Source organism: Macaca mulatta, chromosome 12 (genome assembly GCF_049350105.2).
Source record: "Macaca mulatta isolate MMU2019108-1 chromosome 12, T2T-MMU8v2.0, whole genome shotgun sequence".
Classification (NCBI taxonomy): Eukaryota; Metazoa; Chordata; class Mammalia; order Primates; family Cercopithecidae; genus Macaca; species Macaca mulatta.
The window spans coordinates 17,844,774-17,864,682 of NC_133417.1; the positions used below are offsets into that span (position 1 = coordinate 17,844,774).

Sequence of the window (19,909 nt, forward strand, 5' to 3'; positions counted from 1 at the left end):
AAAGAAGTTATAAGTAAGGAAAGCAGGAAGGCCAAAACAAACCCCAGGTGTTGGACTGGAATCAGAAGCATTGGTATCAATTTTTTTTTTTTGAGACAGGGTCTCATTCTGTCACCTGGACCAGAGTGCAGTGGCGTGATCATGGCTCACTGCAGCCTCGACTTCCTGGGCTCAGGTGATCTTTCCACCTCAGCCTCCCATGTAGCTGGGACTACATGTGTTTGCCACCATGCCTGGCTATATTTTTTGTATTTTTGTGTTTTTAGTAGAGATGAGGTTTTGCCATGTTGCCCAGGCTGGTCTCAAACTCCCAGGCTCAAGCGATCTGCTCACCTTGGCCTCCCAAAGTGCTGGCATTACAGGTGTGAGCCACCACTCCTGGCCATAATTCATGTTTTTTGATATATATACAAGACATAAAGATAGAGAGACGAAAATGTGTGTGTGTGTGTGCGTGTTGAGGGGGACTCAGTATAAATACTTGTATTTTCTAGCTGTGGCCACTGAGAGGGCTCAGAAGCAATTGGATTACAGTAGCAACAAGTACCAGTTTCTGTAGCAGGTCTTGATTTCTAAATGCCATTCTCCAGTGAAAGGAACTAGGGCTACTTGGAGAAATGGTTGATTCCAGGACTGACGTGGGAAAGATACAGATGAGTCTGGAATATCCTGTGATGCTGGAAAGTAAAGATGTGCTTAGCAAAGGTCGAGGACGCACTGAAAGGTCAGCGGCATAACCTGAGGGGCTCCCAATGGCCAGAGCTGGAACAATTTGAGTAACAAAATAAACAACGGTAGTGCTGGATTATAACCTGTATAATAAAATAAATGTCCATGATTCCATGCTGATATAAAAATCTACTGAATAAAGAAGTAACTAAATGAGGGTGAGGGACAGCTCATGGACATTATCATTAAGCAGACATCATGGTAATGGCTGTGGCAGACCAAACCCACTCACTGATGGATGCTAAAGTGGGAATTCATATACACATAGGTAGATACAGAGTGGGAAAAAAGCTGAGGAGAAACAGGATGTTTGCATAATCTCAAAGTCTCTCCCCATGATTATATTAATGTTCCAGTGGAGAAACCTGGCAGACACCACTTTAGCCAAGCAACCAAGGTAAACATCACCAGTAAGAAGACATATCGACGTCACAAGCCCCTTGGTAAGATGCACCAAGAAGAACATATGGCTTCTGCGGAATTCTTGCAAAAATGCATAATCTCACCCTAGTCTTGGGAAAGCATTAGACACACATACACTCTAAGGGCCAGTCTACAAAACAACTGTCAAAGGTGTCAAGGTCACAAATGATGAGAAAAGACTGAGGAACTGTCACAGATGAGGAGAAGAAGGGGACACGTTGACCAACTGCAGTGTGGACTCCCGGAACACTGAAGGGACATTACTCAGTAAAGGTGTATCAATTGTAATTTCCTGTTTCTGGTCATTTGTCGTGCAGGAGATGTTAATGTTAGAGGAATCTGAGTAAAATATAGATGGCAACTTTCTGTATCATTTTTGCAGGTTTTCCTTTAGTTTAAAATTATTCCTAAATAAAAAGTTTTTTAAAAATGACTGCTGCTTAGGTCCTGCCCTGTGAGCGAAGGGAAACTCACGTGTTTGAGCTCTTGTTTTATGCCAGGTATGCTCTGCACATTTCCTGATTGAATCCTCACAACCCCATGTGAGGTGAGCACTTGTCTTTGCGCGAGGGGAAAGTGAAGTTCGGAAATGTTAAGAAGGCTACATAGTGAGCAAGAGCAGGACTGGGATTCAGAGGCAACCAGTCGGGCTCCAAAGTCAGGCGCTCACCAGTTTCCTACACGGACAGAAGAGGTTGCAGATGAAAAGTGGAGGGGAACATGGAGAAGCAAGGGCCCGCAGGGCCACGGAAGGAATCTGGACTTTACCTTAGAGGCCATGGCCCAACCCTGGCTGCACATCAGATCCATGTGCGGGGCCTTGAACACCATTATTGCCTGGGCCCCACCCCAGCAGGCCTGATCCAGGTGGTCTGGGGCACAGCTTGGGCGGGGTATACCTACGAAGCTGTGCAGAGTGGCTCCAATGTGCCGCTGGGTTGAGGCTTCTCATGGCCAAGCCCTAGAGCATGGCCCTTCCCTGTAGACGCCTGGTGCAGGGGAGTGGAAGGGCCTCTTCTCTTCACCCTGTCCCACGGTTCCAGCCTGGAGCACCCACTTTTATTTTCTTCCATGGGTGTGACAAGATGTCCGACCTTGAGGTGAGCCTGTCCAGTTTATCCTCGGAAAAAGCCTTGGTGCCAGACAGCAGGAGCTGTGATGAGCATTCCAGAGCCAGACCCCTGCCGCGGCCCCTAGACGGCCTCCTTTATTGCACCCCTACTCCCCGCAGTCAATTCTGCACACAAACTTGAAAAATCTGCTTAAAACAGAAAACAGCTCATGTTACTCCCCTGCTCAGTCCCTGTAAAAGCTCCCCCTCTCACTGAGCATGAAATCCCAAATCCAAAGTCTGTTCTCTGGCTGCAAGAGGCCACGCGGCCTGGCCCCTGGCTACCTCTGTGTCCGTTCCCGGCCATGCTTCCCTCAGCTCCCCAGGCCTTCTTCCCACTCCCTCAGCACGCCAGGCACAGCTCCTTGGAGGGCCTTTGCAGGTGCTGTCCCTGGGCTTGAAAGCTCCATTCCCAAATGACCGCATGGCTTTCTCCTTCACTTCAGTCACACATCCACTCAATGACAGCTCCTCTGAGGGGCCTCTGGTGGCCACTCCCTATTCCTTGCCATACTCCAGCATTCTCCAGCAGCAGTGCTCACAACCCGACATTACACTACACGCGCGTAAGTCTGTTTCCTGTTGATGGTGTGTCTGCTGTGCCATGAGGCCGACTTGGGGTAGTGGCCCCTCTGAGACTTGGATCTGTGCCTGGCTCCTGGATGGTACTCAGCAACTCTTATGAATTTCTCTTATGAATTTTGTGTGCATGTGTGTGCATATGTGTGTGTGTGCATGTGTGGGTGTATGCACATATGCCACCTCCTAGGCCTGCATCAGCATGGAGTGGTGGCTCCTCCCCTCTGCACCACCGTCCAGCCAGCCATGGTGGCATGAGCCTCAATCCCCACAGCGAGCAGATGCCCATCAGGTGCCGGCCTGCAGGGACACTACTGTGCCGGGGCAGCAACTGCAGCCAAAGGCCCAGGGCTCCTTCGTGGTCAACGGAACCAGCCTCTTGGGACAAGTGAGACAAGTAAGTGCCTGGACTTATCCCAGAAGGAAAAGCAACTTCTGGAAGGTAAGCATGCTATTTTTGTCAAAAGTGGGATGAGAAACAGAAATTGTGAACTTTGAGTAGTAAAGTTAATGCAACCTCATTTTATCCCCAAAGCTGATGACATGGGCAAATTGGTAGTTCAGAAAAGAAAGACAAGGGGAAGGAGAAGGAGGAGCAGGAAGAGGAGGGAAGGAGGAGGAAGGTGGGAAGCAGAGAAAGAAAGCACAGAGGCCATTGTGGATGACTCTGGAATGAGCACTCTGCTGTCCTCAGGCTGTAGCAGGCAGTGTCCCTGTCACCAGCCCAGGTCCATTTGCCCATCACGGTCAACCAGCTCTGTGTCCCGGGAGTCCAGAGTCCCTCTGATTCTTCCCAGGCCTTGAAGTCACACAAGCGATAGGGTCTTCGCCCGCTCCGGGAGTCACATAACTTCTATCCCTGGGGTGTCTGCTGTGGAGCAGGACCCACAGTGTTTCTTTCAGGGGAGGGCAAGAAGACTGGAGGAGCGGCCCCCACTCTAGTCCGCAGAGGGTCTGCTACACGGTAGACTCCAGGGAAAACAAACCATGCTCCCAGTGGTCAGCAAGCCTGCCCCATGCCTCACCCACAAATCTTGTGTTAACTGCGACCTTATTCCAGCATTCCAGCATCCCATCATTCATTCACACGTTGTCTCTCAAACACCACTGAGTGTCAAGCAGGGTTACCAGATTCAGCCAATGAAGATATAGGATGCCCAGTCCAATGTGAATTTCAGAGAAGCAATGACTAAGTTTTTAGTGGCATATGTTCCAAGTAGTACATATACTATTGGGACATACAGGAACACGTTATTTGCTGCGTATCTGAAATTCCTCTTTAACTGGGCATCCTGTGCTTTATTTGGCGACCCAGTGGCCACCAGGCTCTGCTCCTGCTGTTGGTGTCCCCCTTCCCCCACCCCAGGACATTTCCCAGAGACTCGGTGCATAACTGAGTCATGAAAACTTCTCTTCTGCACCTAGACTAGGAGCTGTTCAAGACAAACACTGTAAAAACGGGTTTCACAGACCCAGGCTCACTTCTTTACCTATTGTGTTGCATGACAAGGAAACCGTCTTTAACATTTACTTGTTTAAAGTATGTGAAGACCTATCTCAAATAGGCTTTCTTGTCCCTAAAGAGTTTAGATTTTATGATGAAATAACGAATTCTAGAAAAATGTCAGAATCAATAAGTCAATGAAGACTACACACATACAGTCTGATACCAGCCATTTAAATGTATTCATAGAAAAATCAGTGGAGGGAATACATGCAAATATATCTGGATAATTATGGGTTATTATAACACAACCCACATGTCATCAGCCTTCCCGGCCTGTGCATGTGAAGACAGTCATGTTCACAAACACAATACTGAGGCCTGGTTTTTACTGACACGTGTTCACTGGAACTCCTGGCTCCTCCTGCTCCAGGTGCTTCCGTGAGTTCCCAGGAGGATGCTTTCCTCCTGGGAAACTGGTCTGCAAGCTCTAGTCACCTCACAGTGTCCTCTCCAGGTCCAGGCCCCCTGCCAGTGTCTGCCACCTGTACAGCTACATGGGGAGCCAACATTCATACCAGTATTGCTCTTTCAAAGCCAAATCTAGTGATGCCCAGGGGATGGAGGGGGCTATTTCGCAGAGATGGGAGAGTATCCCCTCCTCAAAGCCACTCTCCCACCACCGCACACCTCCAAAAGACCCTCAGAAACAGCTGCCAGTGCCCGGCTCTTAGCCTCTCATCACCCGTTGCTCAGAAGCATTCCAGCACTAAACCCCAAACCAAGAAGCTAACAATGCTGTCATCATCCTAACGCCATTTTATTTTTAAATATAAGATTTATAATTATCACTTAAAAGATATATACATCCTCTACATTTCATTGTTTTCTCCAGAAACTTTAATTGCAGAGATGGCTGGCATGTAAATGGATGCAAGGGGCCACAGTGGCCTGCAGAAAGCAAATGGAAGGGACTGACCTACTGGCGACTTTCATTCTAGAATCAGGTATGTGTTGAGAGCTTTGCCCCGCAGGTTCCTCATCTCCTCGAGTAGCTTCTCTCCCGCCTTCTCTGCTGGCTGTGCTTGATCTTTCACTTCTCTGAGAATCAAAAAACCCAACAAGGAAACATGAGGACACTTAATAATACCGTGCAAGTCGCCCCACCCCCAGCACTGCTGGTGAAGGTTGGAGGAGCATTTCATTTAATATACAAAGAAGGTTTTCACCATAGTTAGTGATAGTTTAGTTACCAGTGAAAACACTCAGCTTATGAATGGTTCACACCTGGCTTCTGGTCTCAGCTGCATCAGTTTCTGAGCATGGGCAAGTTACCTAAGCATCCAGAGCCCCTGTTTCCTGCTGTACGAATGGTGTAATTCCCATCTCCCAGCACGGTAGCGAAGGTAAAATGAGATCTTAGTCACAGAGATCCTGGTGTGAGGTCTTCTGAGTGCTCAGTCAACGCTGGCTGCTTTTCCATCTTTATGAATGAGGTAGACACACACTATTTCTGATTCTGGCAATGGCTCCAGAAGAGTGAGCACCTCAGGGAGGGTTGTGCACCTGGACCAAGTAGTGACTGACGTGGAGCCAAGGCTGATGCTGGTGTGGCGAGGGTTGCAGGATAGAACTTTGACTGGACGTAGTGTAAAATGAGGCCATCAATTGAGGGATGCAGTGGGAGTAGACAAAGTGCTGAGAGATGGGGAGGACCTGGGCTTCTTACAAGCCAACTTGCCTCTTGGTGGGCTGGGGCCAAGGGTTAAGATGGAGACTCCGCTCAGAGACTGTCATGGTGCTCACCAGCATCCAGATATGCGGGAGGAAATGATGAGGGTTTCGGTTAAAAGGACCTATGTCTTGTTCAAAGACTGTGAACTCAGCTATATAATCTGCTTGGGCAATATAAATCCAATATAAAATAAAGTGCTTCCGAGACATTTCTAAAGAGGGTGACATGTTTGGCAAATGGCTGACAGTTCTGGAAAACCAGAAATACCTGAAAAATGGAGAATTAATATATTCCCTAATGCACATAATTAAAGAAATTCATTGGTATCATTTTATGGAATCATGTCTAAAAATATAAAGATCCTGTCTCCCCTGAGAGATAATAACGATTGAGTAATACTGTGTTGATCTAAGGAGTGCTGAAAGATGTGTCAGCAACTAAAGTCACAGTCTCCCAGTTCTTTGAACATTTTATGCGGAATATGATGCTCCCGTGGGTCTTGAAAGGGCCAAGACCGCTGTCCAGGCAGCAAAGCATCTTTCTGGTTAATTTCAGCCATTGAGGGAGAGCAGATGATTCGTTGCATCCATGAAAATAAATGTTTGCCAGAAACCAAATAAAGAACAGTCCTCAGGGGGAAATGGGACGCTGCTGATGTGTTTTTTTTTGTTCCATCCCTGTCTGCCCAGGCTCTGGGTATCTGGCAGGGAGGACTCTGTTGACTTCTGGCTGAGAGAAGGAGGTGAGGAGGAGGAAAAAGTAAGAACAGAGAGGAAAAAACAGAGCACAGGATTAGGCTTGATGTGAGCTGAGGAGAGTTTCTGAACCAAATCACTTTTGAAAATGGTCCGCGGGATAGCAACTTGCTGAAATACTATGCAGCCAATAAAATGATAATTATGTTGACAATTTTGATGCACAAAAAATGTACATAAAATAATTTTACCTACCAAAGAGGTAAATTAAAAATGTCATGGAAATGTTTATTGCAAATGTGTCAAATGTATATATATATTTTGAAAAAATTAGAAGTTGACTTGGTGTGCAGAAAATGTTTACAGATCATTGTTAGTTTTTATTTTTTTTGTAAAGTACTAAAAGTATGTAAAAAATGATAAACCACTTTGGGTGAATATGTAAAGTAATAAATTCTATTTCGTTTAATAATTTGATAACCAATAACCAAACGCCATTCAACGTTAGCTCCATGGTATAAAGAGTGAAGACTCATGCAAAAGAGCAAGTGAGGCCGGGCGCAGTGGCTCACGCCTGTAATCCCAGCACTTTGGGAGGCCGAGACGGGCAGATCACGAGGTCAGCAGATCGAGACCACCCTGGCTAACACGGTGAAACCCCGTCTCTACTAAAAAATACAAAAAACTAGCCGGGCGAGGTGGCGGCGCCTGTAATCCCAGCTACTCGGGAGGCTGAGGCAGGAGAATGGCGTGAACCCGGGAGGCGGAGCTTGCAGTGAGTTGAGATCCGGCCACTGCACTCCAGCCTGGGTGACAGAGCGAGACTCCGTCTCCAAAAAAAAAAAAAACAAAAAAAAAAAAAACAAAAAAACAAAAAAACAAAAAACTAGCCGGGCGAGGTGGCGGGCGCCTGTAGTCCCAGCTACTCGGGAGACTGAGGCAGGAGAATGGCGTGAACCTGGGAGGCGGAGCTTGCAGTGAGCGGAGATCCGGCCACTGCACTCCAGCCTGGGCGACACAGCGAGACTCTGCCTCAAAAAAAAAAAAAAAAAAAAAAAAAAAAAAAAAAAAAAAAGAGCAAGTGAATAGATAGGTATTGAATATTACCCTGCTCCTGGGGCAAGTCATTCTATGTCCAGAGGTAATATTTGAAATAGAAAAAAAAAGGTTTTCATTTAAAACCCTTTGTCAGTTTTTTGAAACTTGAAGCAAAACACAAAGTGCATCTGTGTGTTGAGGTGCAAGAGGTTTTATGTGCTGGGTTGGAGAACACAATAGTCTATTAATTAACTAATTAATTAACTGATCAAAACAGATGCTTACTGAAATTCTATTTAAAATGTTGTTTCCTACATTTTCTTTTACCAGAAACTGCCAATCTATTTTCTGAGCAGTGTTGGCTGCCGCAGGTCTCTGAAACTATCACAAAAAAAAGAGAGACCTCATACTGCTCTAAGAAATGTAAGCATTCCTTTCAGAAAAGGCAGGCCCCGCACAACAAAGTAGAAGACAAACTGAGAAAACAAATTTGCAGCATATATAAGAAAGGGTAATAATCCTTAATAAATGACGGACTCTTGCAAATAAGGCAGAAATATAGGCAAAATAGGCAAAACAAGTCTCTCATAAAAGAAGAGAAATGGTTGAAAGGCACAGACACATTTTTAGTTAACTTGTAAACAAAGAAATTAAAATTAAAATGAGATGGTCTTTAAAAAAGTTCTGTCTCATTGATAAAGATGAAAAAAAAAAAAAAGATGACACTATTCCTCATCATCCAGGGCATTCGAATGCAGGCAGTTCTAACCTCTGCCAGTAGGAGAGATGGTAACACATTGTCTGGATGGTCATTAAGCAATATCTATTAAAACCTTAAAATACGCATTGTTCTGGAATTTACCCTAAGAAAACAGTCTGATAAGTTTGAAAGGAATTATGGCACAGGATGTTTGTGGCAGCACTACTGATAACAGAAAACACTGCAAAGAGTTTACACATTCATTGGCAGATTGTTGGTTAAATAAATTATGGTACATCTACTTGGAAATATAATAATTCATATGGATATTTATAAATATATGCTTATGTTGTGAAATAAAAGTGCAGAAGATAAAACAATATGTATAATATGACTGAATTTTGTTAAAACCATATGTATTTATATTTTATTTATTTATTTTTTTGAGATGGAGTTTTGCTCATCTCCCAGCCAGAGTGCAATGACGTGATCTCAGCTCACCGCAACCTCTGCCTCCCAGGTTCAAGCGATTCTCCTGCCTCAGCCTCCCGAATACCTGGGATTATAGGCACCTGCCATCACACCCAGCTAATTTTTGTATTTTCAGTAGAGACGGGGTTTCACCATTTTGGCCAGGCTGTTCTCTAACTGCTGACCTCAAGTGATCCACCTGCCTCAGCCTCCTAAAGTGCTGAGATTACAAGCATGAGCCACCGCGCCCTGTATTTATATTTTAAACCATGTATGATGATTTCCATATATATGGAAAAAATATTATTAACTATATATATTTATATATATTTCACCATATATTTAAACCATATACATGGTTCAAAATATAAATACATATATAACTCTATAATATAAATATATAAATATAAATATCTATATTTTTGGAAGACCATACATCAAAATGTATGTTACTATCTTTGGGTGGTAGAATTATTGTTTCTATCATATTTACAATTTTTTATATTTTCTAATTTAAAAAATAATATAAAGGCATTTTTCAAAGAAAAAGAATAAAAATAAAGTGTACACATGGAATTTCAAACTTAAAAAGCGTATGAACTATAGGCGGTTTACATTAAAAAGTATTCTTCAAAATTTTTGTTTTAATTTGTATTTCTTTCATTACAATGAGGAGGAACACGTTTGATATGTTTATTACTGTGTTTTTGAAACCAGTTTTTCAAAGGATGATGCTTGCTTGGCTAGTTAGCTCCTGAAGGAGAGGAGGAGAGAACATTTACTGAGCTCTGGTTCACATCAGGCAACTGGCCAGGTGCTCCCATCGCTGGCATCTCATTTAATCCCTATATTTGCCCTGTGACAGGGAGATTTTATTTTCTGCACGCTACAGATGAGGAAACTGAGGCCCAGAGTTGATAAGGACAATAACTTGGTTTGAGATTTTCTATGTATAAATGGTGCAGCTCCAGATGGTCTGGCTCCAGAGCCAGTTCCTTATACAGAATGAAACTCAATCAGCTATTAATAAGAAACAAATACATCCTGAAATTGATTGATAAGCACATGGAAAATTGATTTCAGTTTTAAAAGGCTTACTTGATAACAAGATTTCAGGGAGTATAATTGTGCCTAAAATAAAGTACCCATCTAAATTCTTGAAGCACCAGAAATGTGTCTTTTTCAAAGACTGAGCTATTTAGACTCAGACAACAGGACAATATTGTACTTTATGCAGAACAAATTTCACCCAAGATTACCTTTTAATAAGGCATAAAAGCATCCACTTACTTCTCCTTCTTGATGTCCTTGTAGTTCAACATAGGGAATTCCACTTTGATCATTTCTGGAGTCAATATAACTTCTACATTCTGCTCACAGAGCTCACTGCAAAGTGATAAGATGTTTAGTGGGAACTGCTTTTCCTTCCCAATGTAAAAATAGAATGAAATATTGTGATCATTTAGGAGTTATGCAATTCTTGTGGTATTCAACTTTAGTTCCATCTACTTTTGTTGTTTACATTAAAAGAAGCATAAGGCTGATAAATTGCTTTCCACCAACAAACAATGGTAGGCATAATGGTAGTTATTTATAACCAGAGAAGAAAAAGCAATTTTAAAAAATGGGGGTTACAGAATTCATATTCTTTTCCAGTGTACATGGAGCATTTACCAAACTGACCGTATATTGGGCTATAAAGAAAGCCTGAAAGATTTCAAAAGACTAAAATTGGTCAGAATATGTTCTCTGACTACAATGGAATTAGAATAGAAATCAATAGCAAAGAAGATAACTAGAAAGTCCACAATGGCTTTAAAATTCAACAATATATTTCTAAATAGTCTAGTTCTTTTTTTTTTCAATCTTTTTGTGGTCTGCTATCCCTTACAGCAGGGGTCAGTAAACTTTTCCTCTAGAGCCTTAATGGGTCATATGGTCTTTGTTACAACTACACAACTTTTTGTTTCTTGCTGTTGTAGCAAGAGAGAAATCATAGAAAAATACATAACTGAATGGCTGTGGTTGTGTTGCAATAATACTTTATTTACAAACATAGGTGGTGGGCCACATCTGGTTCAGAGCTACAGTTTGCTGACCTCTGGCCTAGAGCTTTGTTGTTTGATGGTTCAAGCTGGGCCACTGCATGTTTGGGTTTCGGCTGAAGCAAAGCAGGGAGGGAGGGTGTGCAGGAGACACACTCACTCTGTTAAGAGTTGACCTCGGCTGGGCGCGGTGGCTCAAGCCTGTAATCCCAGCACTTTGGGAGGCCGAGACGGGCGGATCACTAGGTCAGGAGATCGAGACCATCCTGGTTAACACGGTGAAACCCCGTCTCTACTAAAAAAAAAAAAATACAAAACACTAGCCGGGCGAGGTGGCGGGCGCCTGTAGTCCCAGCTACTCAGGAGGCTGAGACAGGAGAATGGCCCGAACCCGGGAGGTGGAGCTTGCAGTGAGCTGAGATCCGGCCACTGCACTCCAGCCTGGGCGACAGAGCGAGACTCCATCTCAAAAAAAAAAAAAAAAAAAAGAGTTGACCTCAGGAGTGGACTGTATCTTGTCTGCTAACATTCCATCAGCAAACACTTAGTAAAATGGACAACTTAACTGCAAGGCAGGCTGGGAAACTTAGCCTCTAGTTTCAGTGATTCCAGGACTTTAGAAGAACAGGACAACTAATTTTTTGACAGCACCCATCTCCACCACACTCAATTAGAGAAATGCTTCCAAGATCAACAAAGGGCAACAAAGGCTTCAAAAGTCTGGAATTACAAACAGGGACACTTTACATCAGCAGTGATATATGTAAAAAGAGGCGGGCATGGCAATTTTCTATTAAGAAAAATACCCTTGAAATCTGCAAAAGTTGTTCTAGCCTCATTAGATTGAAAGTTAATATTTACTGAGTAGCTGCTATATGCAAATCACTATGCTGGTGCTTTGCAAACATTATCTTCCCTTTAGCAGTTTCTTTGTCTCAAAGGTGGGCATAATAATAAGAGCTCATCATACGGATTAAATGAGACTGTTTACAAAGCACTCCCTGTCTCACATTTAATGCTCAGTAAGTGTCAGTTATTACAATTACTATTCTCATCAGCATCAGCATCTCCTTTAATTCTGACAGCCCTCTATGAAGTAGGTACAACTATTCCCATTTCAAAGATGAGGAAACTGAGTCAAAATAGTATGCACATCAGTGCTGAATGGAGGAGGAGCTGGGTATGTTTGGATCTACTGAATATCTCCCCAGTGGGCCTGGCAGAAAGAAGCTGAAGCAAAAGTGAATCACCCCACCATGGCCGCAGCCCTCAAGAAATGCCATCATGCAGTGATTTGAGTAGATGGCACTTCAACATTCTTTTTCAGAGCTGGAGTCCAAGCTCTAGAAGCTCAGGTATTGTCAAGTATCATTGCATGTGGGCAGGTCTTATTCGCCTCACATATTTAGGATTCCACTAATTGATTACTTACTTGTAAAAATGTACTTAAACTATCACTATAGTATGTATTTATAAAAGAAAAAACAGAAATCATAATCAACAAATACTTATTTTTTAGTATATATGGTGTGAAAGACGCTGTAGTCTGGTGTGTAATAAACCACTTCCTGCAAATCACAAGCAGGCTGGCAGTGATCCTAGTCTGACCATGACAGTGATAATTTGCTATCAGTGCTTGAGTTATCAGGATTTCTTTGCTTCATCACAGCTGATGGTGTAATTTAGAATGCAAAAGTTTTTTTTTTTTTTTTTTTTTTTTTTTTGAGACAGAGTCTTGCTCTGTCACCCAGGCTGGAGTGCAGTGGCACCATCTTGGCTCACTGCACTCTCCGCCTCCCGGGTTCACGCCATTCTCCTGCCTCAGCCTCTTGAGTAGCTGGGACTACAGGCGCCCGCCACCACGCCCGGCTAATTTTTTTTGTATTTTTAGTAGAGACGGGGTTTCACCATGTTAGCCAGGATGGTCTTGATCTCCTGACCTTGTGATCTGCCCGCCTTGGCCTCCCAAAGTGCTGGGATTACAGGCGTGAGCCACTGTGCCCAGCCTAGAATGCAAAAGTGTTTATGTGTTAAGAATGAAAACATTTTTGAACAACGGAGCTAAGGAGTGCAGATCAGTAGGGTTGCTACAGGAGGCCAGGTCCTCAGATGGCCTTGGTCCACCCAGTTCTTCCCCCTCTTGCTTGCAATTCTTGGACAGGATGTACTGAGAATGCAACATCCTAAGATAAACAGCAGGGCTGTGTCCCTGTTCCTCTCAGAACAGAATGTTCTGCAATGCTTAAGCTCAGCGATCCCTGTGACACTCAGGGAATAAAACCCAAAGTAAAGTGCTTTTGGGGTCCCTCAGCTGTGATGCAATGTGGGAGACATGCAGACGAGACTGCATCTGCCCTGGGCAGCTTTACTAAGCCTTGGTGAGCTGGCTCACCCTGGATCCTAGGCTTCTGTTTATTCTTGCTGCCTATCTGTGAGTCATACATCTGCTTTGCCTGGCTTACTGTACTTGTATTCTATCTTACTAAACTAGACCTAAGAACCTTTGCAGATGTCAAAGAAACAGTCAGAAAAATATATTGATAAATATGGATACTCCTTGACTTATAATGAGGTTAGGTCCCATTAGACCCATCATGAGTTGAAAACATCGTGAGTCGAAAGTGCATTTTTGATTCATGATATTTTCAACGCACAATGGGTTTATCTGAACAGAATCCCATCATAAGTCGAGGAGTGTACTGAATGAGTCACTTTCACACCACTGTAAAGTTGAAAAATCATAAGTCAAACCAATGTAAGGCAGGAGCTGTCTGTAGTTTCTATAATGTTTTGGTAAGTGACAGGAATTAAATACTGATAGCTTCATTTGTGAAGTAAGAAAGCAAAGACTATGTATAAGCACAATTCATTCATGAGCCCCATCTCAAATAAAAATGAAGACATCCATCTCACCACAGAAATATACTTCAGAACACTTCCTGCGCTCGCTTCGAGGCAATGCAATCCCACGTAACTGCTATCGGCGCAGGAGTCAGAGCCAAAAGTGGGATGATCAGGCAGGCACAGGGCTGGGTGCTTGGCCTCAACAGTGATCAGAGCCCAGACGTTTCATGCCAGTACTTACACCCATCAAACAGAAGCACGTGGGAGCATCTGGCTTTTGGTAAAGAGCCTAAGTTGGCTGTTTGTGTTTCCAGCTTTTCACTTGTCCTCTCCTGGTGTTTTCCAGGACCTCCCCACTGGACCAGGAGTCTTCTCATTCCCATCACCTCTCCTGCCGCTGACCCTCAAGCCTGAACTCTAAAAAGGCTCTGGGGATTTTACACTGAGTTATAAGTGAGACTCAAAATATTCCCTCCCCAGAGGTAGTTTAATAGAAACGAAGCACAAAGCTAAAGGAATGGGTCTTCAGTAATAGGAGTTCAGGAAATAGTGGGTAGGGAGGAACTCTGGGACCAAGAGTCTTCCCAATGTGCCAGAGCTCTCGTCATGCAGGGCTGGTGGCCCTCTCTGTGCTGTACCCCGACTCTGCTGTCACAGATACAGCAGCAGATCCAAATGCTCCTTCATACCCCCAAAGACATGAAAAATCAAAATTTAAAAATATCAGAAACATTTATTCATCTTCCACACTTGAGATATAACACTGGAAGGAGGAAAACCTCTTGGGACATAAATACGTCTTCATCTGATGTTTTGGAAATCTAACCATGTATCTTGTCTTATTTTTATTTTCTCATAATGTTACTATTGGGTGATACAACTTCATTCTAAAGTGAGCTGTTGCTTGCCTACCAAGTGTCAGATGCTGGGCTAGGGGTTTGGAATACCAGGGTCATTAATGGTAGTATAGCTAATTATCAAAACCTTACTATGTGTGAGGCACTGAACTAAACATTGGACATGTATTAATTCATCTGCTTTTCATAGCAACCCATGAGATGGGTCCTGGGATCATTCCATTTGAAGATGAGGACACTGGGGCACTGAGAGGTGAAGTCAGTTGCCCAAGGTGTACTGTGAGTGAGTGGCGGTGGTGAGGGGGGTGGTGTTGAACCCACAGCCTACCCCTTCATCACACTATTCTATACAACATTTTGGGTGCTCTATAATCTTCTAATGGAATCTAATTTTAATGAGAGATGAGTTTGTATACAAATTTATGCTATGTTGGTTAACTAAACTAGAAATCTTAAATGAATTTTACTTTTGCCTGGTAGAAAGTATCTGCTTTAAAACATATGGAACTACTAATTTTCTCCCTAAAATTATGTGGTGATATAATAAGTAGCTAAGTATATTTTTAAAAAAGAGGAAGTAATGACTCAGATCTAGAGGCATTTGCAAATGGGGCAATGCCAGGTGAGCCAGCTGGACACACGTGTGAGCTGGACGTGCAAATGTTGCATGCTGTGGCGCTCATGATGGAAAAGCTGCCCTGGGACAAGGGCATGGGCTCTGCTTGGCTCAGGTTTCCCATTCTCAGCTCTGCTGCTGTCTGTAGACATCAGGTGTAAATGAGCATATGGATAGGAGATTCAAGACCATTTCTACTGGCTGTTGGGTGCTGATCAGTAAAATCAAATGTAAGTGCCTTGCTTCTGGACTTGTATTTCTTTATGCCCATCCAAGTCCTACCTATCTTTCACATACTAACCCAAGTCCATGTGACCACTGAAGCCTTCCAAGGCCATTTGGCACCACCTCAGATCTCCTCTCCCTTGAACTCCTGGAACTGCTAAAGATCAGGAAGTTGTAGAGCTTAAAGACTGTCGATTCTCCACCATGAATTTAACATCTTATCTAGGTGGTGGTGTGGATGGGTGTTAGCCTTATCTTCTCATTTGAGTTGCAAGCTCAGGCACTGTGGGGTCTTCTGAAGTTCCTCACAGCACCTCACATATTTTTGGAAAACAGACCACATTAGGGGCTGAAGGTTAAAAAAAAAAATACCGTTCAACTGTTTCTAGTCTGTCTTCTTCTGGTAAGGCATCAAGGATGGCAGGGACGTCTATCGGAAGCATAAATGAATTGAAGGAATCGCAGCTGTGGAGAAACCACACAAGCAGTCAAGGATAAAGACTCATACTAGAAGTCTTGGGGTCTTTACATAATTTTCTAAAGCATTTTTATTTTACCACTGGCGAGGCCTCTACTACTCTGTCCTCCCTCACTCTTGAAAAGCCATTTATGGTTCCCAGAGGCAAAGGCAGGGGATGCAGGCCCCAGGCAAACCAGGGAGAATATTGCCAAGTAAGACACTTCCTGGAGTTCAAAAAGAGAATAATATAATTTTTCAGTTTGTAGTGTCTGAAATTGTATTATCTCCTGGGGTGAGTGTAGTTAGATACTGATACGGTTTGGACCTGTGTCCCCACCAAATCTCATGTTGAATAGTAATCCCCAGTGTTGGAGGTGGAGCCTGGTGGGAGGTGATTGGATCATGGGGGTGGAGTTCTCAGGAATGGGTTAGCACCATCCCCTTGGTGCTGTTCTCACGATGGTGAGTGAGTGCGTTACAGTGAGATCTGGTGGTTTAAAAGTGTGTGTCACCTCCCCTCACGCTTCCTCCTGCTCTGGCCACGTGAGGTGCTGGCTTCCCCTTTGCCTTCCGCCATGATTGTAAGTTTCCTGCGGCCTCCCCAGAAGCCGAGCAGAAGCCGTCCTGCTTCCTGTACAGCTTATGGAACCCGGAGCCAATGAAACCTCTTTTCTTTATAAATTACTCAGTTTCAGGTATTTCTTTATAGCAATGAGAAAACAGGCTAATACAGGTAGTTTACTTTTGGTCCTAGTATTTTCCCTCCACCTTTATACTCCTTCTTAGACATTCTATTCCATTTCATATCTTCCTCTCCTCCTCCTTGTGTATTATTTAGTATTATAACTTTAGAGCTTTATATAAAAATTCCTGGGTATTGAGAATGTTAAAGGAATTGAGATAGGGTGGAAAATACATTGTTCTTTTAAACTTGGCAGCAGCCCTTTGTTTCAAGATGGAATGAGCACTTTTTGGGGATCTCGACTCCTTCCATACACACACTTCAGATGATATAGAAGGAATAAAAACCGAACACACAACTGCCAAGAGAACAGGAGAAAAGACATCAATGGATACAAGTTTTCAATCATTTTCTGGAATAAATTTCTAGAAGCCTGGAGAATGCTGTCTCATGAAAAACAGCAAAGAATGACAGAGCCTGGAGCCCGCTCGGAAGGAAACAGACCTCCTCACAGATGCTGGAAAGGCTGAAGCTGAAGGTAGGGCAGGAGGCAGGAATGGAAAGCAGGGATTCACTGATGGCTCCTTTGTGTGAGCACATATGTCTTTGAAATAATATTCTTATCTTTGTTTTGTTATTGTGCAAAAATGCACCCGCTTGCCAAGTATGAAGACGGACTGAAAAAAAAATTATAGCACCATGGTTTTGACTAATGGGAAAAGAATGAAGAAAGCATCTGTGAGCTGATATAGAGTGACTTTCTGGAGATATTAAGTGAAAAAAAAACAAATGCAGAAAAGCATATCTAGAATGCCACTTTTTGTGTAAGACAGAAGGGAAAATAAGAAAAATATATATATTCTGCTTACCAGTATAAAGAGAAACACAGGAAGGATACGTTAGAAGAACACGCTGGCTACCTGCCAGGGGCTGGAGGGAGATTCGAGGGAGTGACACTTCCCTGAATATGCCTTTAGTGTAGTTTTGAGTTTGGAAAACATGTTAATGTTCAACATATTGAAAAAACAAAATTAAATCAGTAAGAAAGCGAAATAAAAGACAAAGACTGAAAGCAAACTGAAACAAATCACAGTATTTCACAGAAATTCCATAACCACGTTGGAAGGAAAGAAAGACAGACAGAGAGACAGAGACAGAGACAGAGAGAGAGAGAGACAGAGAGAGAGAGAGAGAGAGAGAGAGAGAGCTAAAGGAATGAGAAAAGAAACAGAAAAGAAAAAGAAATCACCCAAGTAACTTACTACAAGTGATTTGATTACATACCCATAGACTTGGGTGGGAGGGGGCCGGGGGGATCTGGAAACAAATCTGAACTTATTTTGCGTGTTTATTAAGGTGGTTATGGATCAAGCAATTCTGAAATGATTTTTGATGTATTATAAAATTAGTCAATGTATTAGAAGCCAGGGTTCTCACAGCGGAAGAAGGGAGATACAAATATGGAATGGTGGAAAGCAAGCAATAACTCTATGGATACAGACTGGAACTGTAGGCATTGGTGTGAATTCATGATTTCTAAAATATGGATATGTATGAATATATGTGTGTTTATATGCACACACATTACATATATATGTATGCTGCATGTATCTTTGTGTGTACATTGTGTGTGTGTGTTTGTGTGTATCTCTGACTTTGTCTGCTGAACAGGCCAAGAAGCAAACCCCACCCCACCCCAGAAGCGATGTGTATACATAGCACCCAGATTTTGGTCTTTAATTCCATTTCCCACCAAAAGGAATCTGGGCCCGGAGACACAGAGGTTAGCCCTGGTAGTAACTGACTTCATGATAAAGAATCCAGGTTCTATTAGAAAATTCTACCAAAACTTTACTTTAGAACATGTATAGTCAGAGAGAATTCCCACTAAGAAGAGGGACTGAGAAGTTCAGGGTCTGGGCCACTCGCCAGGGACCAGGTTGGTCTAGGACAATGGAATGGCAACAACCAACGGCTTTTCATGAAGCAAAACTTACCCAATTTGTAAATTCTGAGACCATGTTCCTCTCACTTTTTTGTGTGTGTGAAATATATTCATTTAAAATTGAAATGGTGATGACAGTAGATGGTGGTTGGGCCTTTTTAAAATTTGTTTTGCTTTGTTTTATTTATTTTTTTAATTTTTGTTTATTTTCTTTTAAGATAAGAGTCTCGCTCTGTTGCCTAGGCTGGAGTGCAGTGGCATAATATTGGTTAACTGCAACCTCTGCCTCCTGGGTTGAAGCGATTCTCCTGCCTTAGCCTCCTGAGTAGCTGGGATTACAGGTGCCCACCACCACACCTAGCTCATTTTTGTATTTTTAGTAGAGACGAGGTTTCACCATGTTGCCCAGGCTGGTCTTGAACTCCTGACCTCAAGTGATCCTCCTGCCTTGGCCTCCCAAAGTGCCGGGATTATAGGCATAAGCCAATGTGTCTGGCTGTTGCTTTGTTTAATTTTAATGTCCTGGCCGGGCACGGTGGCTCATGCCTGTAACCCCAGCACTTTGGGAGGCCGAGGTGGGTGGATTGCTTGAGGTCAGGAGTTCGAGACAAACCTGGCCAACATGGTGAAACCCTGTCTCTACTAAAAACACAAAAACTTAGCTGGGTGTGGTGGCCCACGCCTGTAGTCCTAGCTACTCAGGAGGCTGAAGCAGAGAATCACTTGAACCCAGGAGGCAAAGGTTGCAGTGAGCTGAGATCATGCCACTGCACTCCAGGCTGGGTGACAGAGTGAGACTCTATTAAAAAAAAAAAAATTAATGTCCTTACTTGACAAAGTAAAACCCTGACATTGCCAAGACAGTTCCCAAAGTTCTTCTGGACATTTCGCTCATCTATGAAATCAGAAAGTCTGGGAACTATTGGATTAGATAATTTCTTCAGTTGTCACTGACTCTCAGATTTTATGGAAGTCCAAAGAGACTTAACAAGTTATCTCTGAATTTACTGAAGAGTAAAGAAATAAATGAGCTGCTTCAATTATTACAAATACAACAATAACTTGGAATAAATAAACACTAAATAACTATATTGCATGGTTTAACAACAAACAGTTGTCAGGGGCAAAAGATACAAGGCAAACCTCATAAGTAATAGGAGTTAATTTATTCAAGTAAAATGGTTGCAAAGTTGGAATATCATTAATGGATAAGTAGGAAGTTGCAATGGACTGAATTTTGTGTTGTCCCCAAATTCATGTTGAAGGTAACTCCCAGACCAGGTACAGTGGCTCACACCTGTAATCCCAAC

At 43.1% G+C, this 19,909-nt stretch overlaps 1 protein-coding gene across 5 annotated transcripts in view; it reads right to left on the reverse strand.

Annotated features, from left to right (window-relative positions):
- Nucleotides 1–5,087: 5,087 nt before the first annotated feature.
- CFAP221 (cilia and flagella associated protein 221) overlaps nt 5,088–19,909 on the reverse strand; it is a 113,901-nt gene continuing 99,079 nt past the window's right edge. For all 5 annotated transcript variants that reach the window (XM_015109927.3, XM_015109923.3, XM_028830641.2 and 2 more), the window contains 3 exons: nt 15,885–15,977; nt 10,216–10,311; nt 5,088–5,387 (listed from right to left, as the gene is read on the reverse strand). In XM_015109927.3, the coding sequence (XP_014965413.2) occupies nt 5,279–5,387; nt 10,216–10,311; nt 15,885–15,977 (298 nt within the window). In that variant the 3' untranslated portion in view covers nt 5,088–5,278. The remainder of the gene's footprint in view (nt 5,388–10,215; nt 10,312–15,884; nt 15,978–19,909) is intronic.